This window comes from Phanerochaete carnosa (assembly GCF_000300595.1).
Source record: "Phanerochaete carnosa HHB-10118-sp unplaced genomic scaffold PHACAscaffold_2, whole genome shotgun sequence".
Classification (NCBI taxonomy): Eukaryota; Fungi; Basidiomycota; class Agaricomycetes; order Polyporales; family Phanerochaetaceae; genus Phanerochaete; species Phanerochaete carnosa.
In genome coordinates this window covers 226,379-238,593 of record NW_006767629.1, presented here as the reverse complement: position 1 = coordinate 238,593, position 12,215 = coordinate 226,379, and the positions used below count along the sequence as shown (strand labels likewise).

At 51.3% G+C, this 12,215-nt stretch overlaps 2 protein-coding genes across 2 annotated transcripts; both read right to left on the bottom strand.

Annotated features, from left to right (window-relative positions):
• Positions 1-4,431: 4,431 nt before the first annotated feature.
• PHACADRAFT_135927 (uncharacterized protein) lies at positions 4,432-10,273 on the bottom strand (the record flags this gene model as incomplete). Its single annotated transcript, XM_007391335.1, has 2 exons — positions 4,432-5,510; positions 9,374-10,273. The coding sequence occupies 2 exons, from the start codon at positions 10,271-10,273 to the stop codon at positions 4,614-4,616; spliced, it is 1,797 nt and encodes a 598-aa protein (XP_007391397.1). The 3' UTR covers positions 4,432-4,613.
• A 1,230-nt stretch (positions 10,274-11,503) lies between these two features.
• On the bottom strand, positions 11,504-11,942 carry PHACADRAFT_248889 (uncharacterized protein). The gene has a single exon (XM_007391334.1). It carries the CDS (start codon positions 11,818-11,820, stop codon positions 11,512-11,514), a length of 309 nt encoding a protein of 102 aa, XP_007391396.1. The 5' UTR covers positions 11,821-11,942; the 3' UTR covers positions 11,504-11,511.
• Positions 11,943-12,215: the final 273 nt, after the last annotated feature.

Sequence of the window (12,215 nt, the reverse complement as noted above, 5' to 3'; positions counted from 1 at the left end):
GTCTGAAACACGAAGCCAAGACCTTTGAAAATACCATCCTGAGTCACTATCATGATTACTCCGACGTATTTAGCAAAGAAGACTTTGACTCTCTACCGCAAAGATGACCTTGGGACCACGCAATCGAACTCACACCAGGCGCGCAACCAATCAGTTGCAAGGTTTATCCTATTTCCGTAAACGAACAAAAAGAACTTGATGAGTTCATAGAAGAGAACCTCCGAACCGGGAGAATTTGACCATCAAAATCCCCATGGGCTTCTCCATTCTTCTTTGTCAAGAAAAAAGATGGACAACTTCGACCTGTACAAGATTATCGAAAGCTGAATGAGCTGACAATAAAAAACTGCTACCCACTTCCTTTAATACAAGAACTAGTGGACAAATTGAAGCAGGCGCGGTACTTTACGAAACTAGACATCCGATGAAGGTATAACAACATCCACATCAAAGAAGGAGACAAAGAGAAGGCAGTGTTCCTAATGAACCGAGGACTATTTGAGCCACTTGTTATGTTCTTTGGTCTTACCAATTCCCTGGCTACATTCCAAACCATGATGAACAATATATTCGGAGATCTCATCAGTCAAGGACACGTGGTAGTCTATCTAGATGACATCATGATCTTCACTCAAGATCTCAAAGAACACCGTCGGATCACGCGGCAGGTTCTTCAAATCTTAAGGGAACACAAACTTTATCTAAAACCGGAAAAGTGCGAGTTCGAGAAAGCAGAGATAGAATACCTCGGGATGATAGTAGGAAAAGGAGTTGTTCGCATGGACCCAGTCAAGATAGAAGGAGTTGTCAATTGGCCACGACCTGAGTGCAAACAAGATATTCAGGCATTCCTTGGATTTACCAACTTCTACCGAAGATTCATCCAAGATTATGGCAAAATAGTAAAACCACTCAGTTCCCTAACGGGCAATGCCACTTTCGAATGGACCGTCGAACAAGAAGTAGCCTTCACAAGCCTAAAAGACGCTCTATGCACGGCGCCAGTACTAGCCATACCCAATGACAATGACCCATATTGAGTAGAATGCGACGCCTCAGACTTTGCCGTAGGAGCAGAATTAGCCCAGAGACAAGATGGCAAGTGGAAGCCTGTTGCCTACCTGTCTAAAGCCATGACAGCTGCCGAAAGAAATTACAAGATTTACGATAAGGAACTTCTCGCAATCATGACTAGCCTTGATAAATGGCGTCAGTACCTCATGGGTGCCATACATCCGTTTGAAATATGGACGGATCACAAGAATCTAGAATACTTCCAGAAGCCGCAGAAGCTCAACTGACGACAGGCCCGATGGGTAACCGAGTTAGCTGAATATCAATACTCGTTGCATCACAAGTCTGGTAAATCTAATGGCAAAGCAAACGGACTATCTCGCCAAAAAAGGCACAATGCAGGAAAGGAAGACAATTCAGATATCATATTACTAAAACCAGAACATTTTCAAGCCCTGATTCGTAGTACCGTATTTAGTTTAGAAGGAATCGACCAGGACTGGGTCGCAGAAATTAAAAAATACAAAAAGAACCGAGATTTGTTAGTTACCGTAGCTTTACAGAACAAGGACAAAGACTGGAACGAAGATAGTACTGGACTTGTGACATGGAAGAACCGTATTTACGTACCGGTAAATAGAAAACTCCATGAGCAAATCATTGCTCATCACCATGACACCCCATTGGCTGGACACCCTGGTCAATACAAGACGCATGAAATGGTCATGCGTAACTACTGGTGGCCCTGAATTCGAGAAGATATCAGGAAATACGTGGCCAGATGTGAGAAATGCCAGAAGACCAAAGTTCATACGACACGACCTACCGGACTTCTATTCCCAAATGAAACTCCTTCACGACCCTGGGAAGTAATCTCCGTTGACAAGATAGGCGTATTGCCGGACTCCTTCAGATACAATGCTATCCTCGTAATCGTCTGTATGTACTCTAAGCAGATAATCGCAATACTAAGTACCATCGAGCTCAACGCCGAAGGATAGGCAAAGGCACTCTGAGATAATGTAGTCGCACATCATGGACTACCCCGAAAGATCATCAGTGATAGGGGAACTGAATTCAAAAATCAGTTCATCTCCGAGTTGTACCAATCTCTCAGAATCGAAGCCAATTCCTCAACCGCGTATCACCCCCAGACAGATGGACAGATGGAACGCATCAATCGCAAGATAGAACAGTATCTCTGATTATTCATCAACTACCGACAAGCAGACTGGGCTGAATGGTTGCCACTCACGGCCTTTTCATACAACAATAAAGTCCATTCGTCCACTGGGTACACCCCGTTCTTTGTCAATAAAGGGTATCACCCTTATGAAGGAACCCAACCAGTACGAGAAGGACTAAGTGAAAATGTCCAACAATTTGTCGATAGAATGGATCAAGTGCGTGAGGACACTAGCACGGCTATCAGTCTAGCACAGGAAACCATGAAACGCTTCTACGACAGAAAAAGGAAGAGCGGACCGGAGTACAAAGTAGGGGATAAAGTTTGGCTAGAAGGGATAAACATCCGAACAGACAGGCCAATGAAAAAGCTCGACGACAAGCGGTATGTACTCTTCAAGGTCAAACGCAAAGTCGGTGCTTCCGCCTATGAATTGGAACTCCCACGTCAATGGAAACAACACCCCGTTTTCAATGAAAGCCTCCTTAATCCCTTCAAAGAACCCGCATATCCTTCACAACGACAAGAACCAATAGTCCCTGACCTCGTAAATGGCGAGGAAGAATGGGAAGTCGAAGACATTCTTGACTCCTGTCGTGATCAAAACGGAAACCTGGAGTATCAGGTGCTCTGGAAGAACAGCCCCCACGGTGATCGCCGCTCCTGGGAATCACAGGCGAACTTGACCAATTGTCAAGAGCTCCTTCAGGAATTCCATACTAGATGCCCCAACAAACCCGCGCCCATGACAATTCGAATCCCTCCTCTATTGACACGACTGGTTCACATACTCACGCGTGAAACCACTCTTCTGGTACAACAAATGGGTGGTATTCTCCCAAAGCAAGGATCTGAAGAATCTGCTGGGTTTAATCTCTATTCGGCTGAAAGCATTAAAATACCGGCACAAGATTGCAAGATTATCGGCACCGGCATAGCGATGCGCGCCCTTCACGGAACCTATGCACGAATTGCGCCACGAAGTGGGCTGGCAGTCAAAGGGATAGATGTTGGCGCTGGAGTCGTAGACCGAGATTACACTGGAGAAGTACGCGTAGTATTAATCAACTCCACCAATCAATCCTTCCAGGTATGCGCCGGCGATCGGATCGCACAAGTCATTTTGGAACGCATTGCGTCATGCGATATCGAGGAGGTGTCCAGTTTAACAGAAACTCAATGAGGGTTGGGAGGATTTGGATCGACTGGTAAATAATCGTGAGGACACGATTCTAGACGGGGGGGTAATGTCATGAATATTACATATCCCGGATGGTTCTCCCGGGTTCCATAGTATTCTTTCACTTTCTATACACCTCCATATATTCGTAGGATATTCTAGATATTCAGTCTGGCATGTATAAAAGGAGCTCGTACTGCTCAATAACAAGCCAGACTCGAGCTGGTCTTTCCTCACTCACATTCCTCTTGTCTGTCTCCTCAGCGTTGTCGTAGCTCAGTCCAGTTGGATTGTTAGTTGCTGACAACTTGGTTCCAACCGCTGGAAGGTCGCCCGCCTGGCTCCCGACAGGTTTGCTGGTTGACGTTGAGGATGCGCACTATTTGAGTCAACGGAGTCGCAGCGATACCGTGCCAAGCGACTGCGTTGCTGTAATAGTGCCGAGGGGGTAGAGGTAGATTTTCTGCCACTATAGGTCCAAGTTGATAGCAAAATTTGATAAGACGGGGCGCGCTTACATGAGTCGGCCATCAGGCTGGCGCGCAACAGGTCCGGTACCGCCCGCGGCCCGCCTTTAGAACGGATCAAAACGCTTTCGCCTCGGCGTGTCGGCGTCCCGCGCGACCTGGCTTCCACCACGACAGCTACCAAAGGCGTGGACGACGACTTAATGCCACCCTATCATGGTATCATCATGTTCTAAAGCGGTTTGTTGGCAGAATGTGAAAGGTGAGTTCGATGAACCGGGAGAATGGACGACCGAGCTGACATCGCTGAAAGGATGTACCGTAGGTGTACAGATACCGTTGTCTTTATGCGGTTTGTTGGCTGCTTTATATACACGTGCGCTCAACACACCCACTACAGAACAGTACGGTACCAGACGGCGGTGAGAGCGACCTGTAAGTTTCGTCTATCGTCAATTATCCTCATTTACATATTTCAGCTCGTAGACACTTATAAGACTCACGTGGTGGCGATGTCTTTATACTCATTTGTGGGGACGTCTTCCGATCATCCAGGTTCGTCTTCCGATCATCCAGGTTCGTCTGCGCCGCAATAGTTCATTCCATGATACTCTCTGTTCAGGTACAAAGTACGCCTGCGATCCCCTTGATTTTTTTCTTCGCCAACCCGGGGCTATGCATATTGCAGTCCCTTAATGCTCGCATCGACCGAAACTCGTCGCATTCTAGAAGGACCAGAGGCAAGCGTCGCTATAATAATTCTATGCTATCTCAATCGCAACATATCCTGGATATTATGCAGAAGCGAAAGTCCGTCCGAGAAATGCACCATGAAATTTTGATTCCCGAGTAGAAATAGAGGCTCGTCATTGAAACCAGCGTCACGACTGAGCGCCTTAAACTTCGCAAGGAACGCTCCGGACTTTGCGTCGCGGACGTGGAGATCCCCCGGGATATCTTCCATGGCAACGCAGTCTCCATCTAGCGAGTATGACACATGATTCGATACTCTTGGGAGCTCGTAAACGCGACGTAGCTGGCCTGTCCATGAGTCGAAGGTGACAGCCGTTCCATCTGGGGCACAAGCTGCCAATACCTCGGAGCCGTCAGGGGAGAGTATCGCGGGATCCCAGAGCCCTTTCGGGTAGTCGATTGTGAGAAGTTCTTCGCCAGTCACCGCACTCCAGATCTTCACTTGACCATCCCGCGATGTGGTGACTATGCGGTCTCCTTGGCGAGATACTGACAGCTGGTGGTATCCTGGGGTAAGGGGCCCTAATTCAGCGATGCACGTGTAAGTTTGGGTCTCATAGATCCAACAGGTGCCGATTTGGTCAATGTAGAGGTGTGAGCTATTGGGGGAGAAGGCGACCTGACATAAGTCTCTCGCCAAACCGATGCGGTGCAAGCATGTTCCGGTCGAGGCATCCCAAATCTTCACAGAGTGGTCGTAATCAGAGCCGGTAGCGATGAGCGCGCCATGGGGGGCATACACGATTCTCTTCACCGTCCCACGATGTCCTTCTAGACGCAGAAGTGCGCGACCATGTCGTATATCCCAGATAACCACGGTCCCGTCCTCGGCCCCCGAGGCAAGAGAGCGATCGTCAGGAGAAAATGCAAGGGAGGAAATAGGTTTTGCATGGCCTTGATGATGTAGGCGCTGAACAAGAAGGCCATCAGGTATTCGCCATACGAGGACGTCACTGTTTCCGAATGATGCGGCTAAAATCTTGCCATCGGACGACAACGAGAAGCGTTTGCAGGATGCGGATGGATTGAGAGAGTCGGCGAAGGTGAGCTGTCTAAGTTTCAGTGGTCGAACATCCGCTTCCGTGGGGCCGATGAAGACGTGCCGATTGCCCGGGCGACCAGCGCTGTCCAAGGTGATGCCTGGCCATTCAGCCAAGTCGGTAGGTGTGATGGTGCGACGTGGGAAAGCGCGCTCCCGCTCATGAGAGATCACATCTTCTGCGCAGAGTAATCCGACTATGCCAACAACCGTCACTGTTAGATGTCGCTATTACTAGAAGATAAGATACTCACGTGTGCCGTCAACCTGCACTGGAGGCTGCACTCGACGAAGGTAGCTCGCAAAATCGACGACGTGATTGCCACCCTGGGAGGAAGTTAGTCTTCGTAGTTTGCCAGGTAATTTAGACGGCACGTACGATGATGGTCTCGACGTCGTCATCGCTCGCAATGACAGTCTCGGCGTTGGAAGTCTGTGGTCAAAGATGTATCGCTCAGTGGGGCAAATACCACTCGGCTTGAGCAGACTCACCTCCAGCATATAGTCCAAAAGGATGTCCAGCGGGTCAGGAACCTCACCCTGTAGATTCATTAGCTCGCGCACCTCACGTATATACCATAACGCAAGACGTACATCTCCCTTGAGTGACATGCTTGCGTCGAGGTCATCCTCCTCCAAGTCCTCCCCCTGCATTACGACTCCTTCCTCCCCCGATCCACCTTGCCCCCCGTCGCCCATATCCGGCAGCCGGTGATGGCCCGCGCCCGCAGTGAGCCTCTTCAGAATTCCTAGCCGCTTCTGCAACTTGTAACGCTTCACCATGACACACTGGTCTCTCGTTGGCTCCGCGGTACGGGGCCGAGACGCATCCGCCAAGTAGTGCTGACCCCGCCGTTGCATCCGTGGGCCCGTGACAGACCTCGATTTTGATCCGCTGACTTCCATCCCTGCGACGCCGCCGGCATGTCCCCCGACCGAGCCACTGGAGCTCATATCCGTGTTGCTGAAGGCGGTCGCCGCCCAGTCCGCCTCCGTCTTCACCCAGCCGCGGACCACAACGAGATTCTCTTGCTTGAGTCGATGGCCAAGAGTGTCGGTAGCGTATTCGTACCATGTGTCGTGGTTCCGAACAATGTACTTCTCTAGAGCCTGGTTCTCGAATAGCGTCTCGGCATAGGCCTCGCTCTTGAGCTCAAGAATCGCCCCCTGCACCGCCTTGCAGGTGTATTTTGCTGTTAGAGTTGCGGATGCGTTAGCACCGACCGTCCTGCAAGGTGTCAGCTCGACGGCAGTTCTTAAAAACGTCAGTGTTCTTACACATCGGCCGACGCTTGCGTCTGCTTGCTCTCCACCCCGTGGCTACAGTAGTGATCGGGGACGAGCGGCCTCTGCCTCCGATCAATCTTGAGCACGCCGCGAGGTAAGGATTCAGTGATCTCAAATGGCGGTTCCCAGAATTTGACCTCCTTTTGGGGCGCGGAGGTGTCGAGGTTGAACAGTCGTATAAACGCGCCTTCGTGAACGAACCCCACGTCGCCGATCTGCGGCTCTCCCGACTCGTGGGGTTCGGGATACCAGAGGGCATGTCCCAGGTGGAGTGTCTGAAGGCAGGAGGAATAGATCTCGTCTGGAGCAGACGACGAGCGAAACCAGCGAAACATGAGAGATAAGAAGGAAGATGCAGCGCGAGTTAGCAGAGTAGAGATGACAGTGCAGAACAGCCAGGGATAAGCATGCTTTGGGATCGATGGCGAGGACAATTCCAGCGCCATTGGCCTGATGTCTTCGCACGAGGAAGATGAATGATACGAAAGCTCAGATCTTGGGATAGCAAAGAGGCCGAAAGTTATTTCTCGACCGTTGGTTCAATCCTACCGTCGTATTTGAGCTTAAAAGGTGAGGTGCGCTGTAAATCAAAGATATTGAGACTGTTGCTAAAGTCCGGAAGATCGACAGTTTTGAATCGGCAACGTACACGATTCCAGAGTTAAGCCGTCGATCGCACAGGATCTCAACTGCGAGCATTAATGCAGAGCTCGAGAGTTTTCCGTATGCTTAAAGACTGATATCTTCAGTGACACCACTATGCTAGTGCCATGGCAGTCTCTTGGTGACCTGGCACAGCTCGGCTTGGCGAAGAACTCCTTAGATTCGCTTGTATACTATGACACCACCGCGTACGTCATTAGACGCAGCGGTCCACCTTCGAGTCTTATAAGGGCAGCTTTCTACGTCGATAGCGCCGTTGAAGACTCCGATGAGTTCGGCCTCAAGCCTCTTGGTGTTTTCAAGGGCGAGACCTGCTTCTCAGGTCCAACGTGGTAACACTTGGACGTGTAAAAGCCTGAAGCCAGCCTCGCTCGTTTAATACGACACTCGTAGATGCAACTGTAGTAGGGGGCACGGTTTGAAATTGAAACCGTCACGATTGGAGAGACTCACATGTCATTGACGTCCTGAAAGCGTGATGATGGGCCATCGTGGAATCAACCGCCCAGTTATTGCTCCAGGGCTAAATATGAATCTTGATTTTTTGTTATATTTCGGACATGATCATGCTATTTCAACATTTGAGGCAAGAGGTGTGACGTCTGTTAGATGACAACACTACGTCAATAGATGCAAATCGAATCTATTGTCCAAGTGTAATGTACGGCATGTTAACAAACGCTCCCTAAAGAATCATATCAGTAATCCTTCCAGCGCGATGCAGCATGGTACTCACATCACCGCCAACCCGAATGAACATCCTTCAGATCCGGTATCTTCTAAACCACCCCTGATTCCGTCTCCGCCTAGAGCATTTCGTCTATCGCTTCTGCTCCAGCCGCTCGCGATTGTCCCTGCTGCCACTGGAGTCTGTGTCGTCTCAGGAAGACGTGTCAGTTCATTATTGACCATACCAGGAACTGGCCACGTAAATGGTGCAACTTGGACCCTGTGCCACCACAAGTCTCAGCCTGCATAAGCACTTCATAAGAGAGTCCAGCCGCGGATGTTCAAACGTTCATGGCTGAATTGCTGACGAGGATGGGATTCTCGAGCCCGACGCCAAGGCTTAACGGGACCGTCGTAGGCAGGTGCTGTTCCGCGAGGCAGAGGCATGCTGGCGGACATAGGGAGGGGAATTTTGTCCTAGCAGTCGTAATTGGTCGTCAGAGAGACACTTGCTTGACTTTCGAAAAGCCTGCCGCTTCGAGGCTGCGCATCGAGAACCCGTGCCAGAAGACGCATGCTGTTGTATGGCCCCTCAGACCTCAGGAATGCAGCTTAGGCCAAGGCCATGTCCAACTCAGCGGGCACGTCAGCCGAAAGGATGCACATTCGCAGCAATCCGGGGTAACTCGGTGAAGACGAGCAAATACTACTCGTTCGTGACCATAGGCGAAGACGAGAGTGTGACGTGACGAGGCAGGGCGTAACTTCAGAGAGTGGCCCGGGGATATGTGAATTATTGCACGAAGTAAAGCCAAGAGGAGCAATACGCATGTCGCGCAACGTTAACGACCAAGTAGAAAAAGACGACAAAGAAAAGCATAGGAGTAGCTTACACGTGGCACAGATCAAAACGCTCCCGAGCTGACGTAAATACGCCGAGGCAAGCGCCGCCATCAAATTTCGCGCTACCTCAGCCGCAATACGTCCTGAATATTATGCAGAAGCGAAAGTCCGTCCGAGAAATTCACCACGAGATTTTGGTCTGAGAGTATAAATCGAGGTCCATCCTCGCGGTGATGCTCGTGGCTGAGCCCGTCGAACTTCGCCAGGAACACTCCGGACTTCGCGTCGTGCACGTAGAGGACCCCCGCGCCATCTCCAAAAGCAACGTAGTCTCCGTGTGGAGAGTATGACGCATGATACGATGCTCTCGAGAGCGGGTAGACGCGACGTAGCTGACCTGTCCATGAGTCGAAGACGGCGGCCGTCTTGTCCTTATCACAAGCCGCCACCACTTCGGAGCCGTCTGGAGAGAGCATCGCAGGGTACGAGAGCTTTCGCGGGTGGTCGATTGTGAGAAGCTGTTCGCCAGTCTCCGCACTCCAAATCTTCACTTGATCTTTCAACGATGCGGTGACTATGCGGTCACCTTGGCGAGACACTGACGACTCGCAGTATTTTTCGTCGCGGTGCCGTAATTCAGCAATGTACGTGTAAGTTTGGGTCTCGTAAATTGAACAGCAGTTATTGCCGTCAATGTAGACGTGTGAACCATTTGGGGAGAAGGCGACCTGGTGTGGGCGCCCCTTGATGTCAAAGGAGTGTAGACATGCTCCGGTTGTAGCATCCCAAATCTTCACGGATTCGTCGGAATCAGAAGCCGTCGCAATGAACGCGCCATAAGGAGCATAAGCGACTCTCCCCACCGTCCCGCAATGTCCCTCTAGACGTAGAAGTGCGCGACCATGGCGAATATCCCAGACAATCGCGGTCGTATCCTCGGACCCCGAGACAAGGGAATGATTGTCGGGAGAAAACGCAAGGGAGTAAACAGGTTCCGTATGGCCCTGATGATGCAGGCGTTGAACGAGTAGGCCATCGGATAGTCGCCATACGAGGACATCACCACTTGCGAACGAGGCGGCCAGAAGCTTGCCATCGGCCGACAGCGAGAAGCGTTTGCATAATGCGGATGGGTCTCGGGAGTCGACAAAAATGAGTCGTCTCAAGTTCATTCGTCGAACCTCTGCTTCCGTGGGGCCAATAAAGACATGCCGATCGTTCGTGCGGCCAGCGCCGTCCAAGGCAATTCCAGGCCATTCGGCCAAGTCGGGAAGTATGATCGTGCGGCGTGCAAAAACGCGCTCTTGCTCACGACAAATCATGTCTTCTAGGTAGAGCAGTCCGACTATGCAAATAATCGTCGCTATTAGGCCTCGTTATTGCCAGGAGATAGGATACTCACGGGTACCATCGACCCGCACTGGAGGCTGCGCTCGACGAAGGTGGCTCGCAAAATCGACTACGTGATTGCCACCCTGGCCGAAGATCAGTCTGCGTAGTTTACCAAAATATCCATGCGGTACGCACGACGATGCTCTCGACGTCGTCATCGCTCGCAATGACAGTCTCGGCATTGGTAGTCTGTGGTCAAAGACGAATCGGTGAGCACGATGAATAACACTCGTTTTGAGCAGATTCACCTCCAGCATGTAGTCCAGAAGGACGTCCAGCGGGTCAGAAATCTCGCCCTGGTGGCCTTTCAGTACCCTTACTTCGCGGACACATTCAAACGCACAACGTACCTCGCCGTTGAAATCCGGCATACTTGCGTCGACGGGATCCTCCTCCTGTGCTACTACTCCGCTCTCTCTCAAATCATCTCGCCCGCCGCTATCATCCGGAAGTCGGTGGTGGCTCGCGCCCGCAGCGACCCTCTTGAGAGTTCCTAGTCGCTTTCGCAGCTTGTAACGCTTCACCGAGACGCACTGATCCCTCGTCGGCTCTGCAGGATGGGGGCGAGACGCGTCCGCCAAGTAGTTTTGTCCTTGTCGTTGTATCGGTGGATCCGTCACGGCCCTCGGGTGCAGCCCGTTGGCTTTGGCCCCCGCGACGCCGCCGGCATGTCCCCCGACAGAGGCACTGGGTTTGATATCCGTGTTGTTGAAAGTGGTTGTCGCCCAGTCCACCTCCGTCTTGACCCAGCCACGGATCACAACAAGGTCCTCTCGCTTCAGTCGGTGACCGAGGGTATCCGTAGCGTATGTGTACCATGCGTCGTGATTCCTGAAGATGTAATTCTCTAGAGCCTGGTTCTCAAACAGAGTCTCGGCGTGAGCCTCGCTCTTGAGCTCGAGAATCGCCCCTTGCGTCGCCTTGCAGGTGTGTTTTCCCGCTAGGGTTGCGGATGCGTGGGCGCCGGCCGTCCTGCAAGCTATCAGCTCAACATCAGATCTTAAATGCATCTGTATACTTACACATCGGCCGAAGATTGCATCTGCGTGCTCTCCACTCCATGGCTGCAGTAGTGGCCAGGGACGAGCGGTCTCTGTCTCCGGTCGATCTTGAGCATGCCGCGAGGCAAGGGCTCAGTGATGTCAAATGGCGGGTCCCAGAACGTAACCTTCTTCTCGGACGCAGAGGTGTCGAGGTTGAAAAGTCGTATAAACGCGCCTTCGTGGACGCACCCCACGTCGCCGACCTGCGGTTCACCCGACTCGTGCGGTTCGGGATGCCAGAGGGCATGGCCCAGACAAAGCGTCTGGAGGCAAGAGGAATACATTTTTTCCGGAGTGGACAGTGGACGAAACCAGCGAAACATTATAGACAAGAGGAAGGTTTTTCCACGGATCGATAATCGGCAAGTAGGAAAAGGCTACGACTGCACGTGACACGGATCAAAATTGCTGTCCTGGCGCTCCGCGTCCCAAGTCGGAAGATGGGAACGACTCCCAGATTGCTTTATTGTGCAGTTGTCGTTACTGCCTATATATGCTGGTTCAAAGGATTGGTTGACATTGGCAGGAGGTGAAAAGTAATTTCGACGATTCAGGAAAGTGGTCGATTGAGCTGACATCGTCGGAAACTCAGCCGTGGCCAAGACCATGCTCAACTCCGGTGGCTCAAGCGGCGCTTTATCTAGATGGACGCGTCACTAGAGCCATGTCGGGTGACACT

Coding starts and splice junctions, on each gene's coding strand:
- PHACADRAFT_248889 (XM_007391334.1), bottom strand. CDS start 11,820: ATGTATTCCTCTTGCCTCCAGACGCTTTGTCTGGGCCATGCCCTCTGG.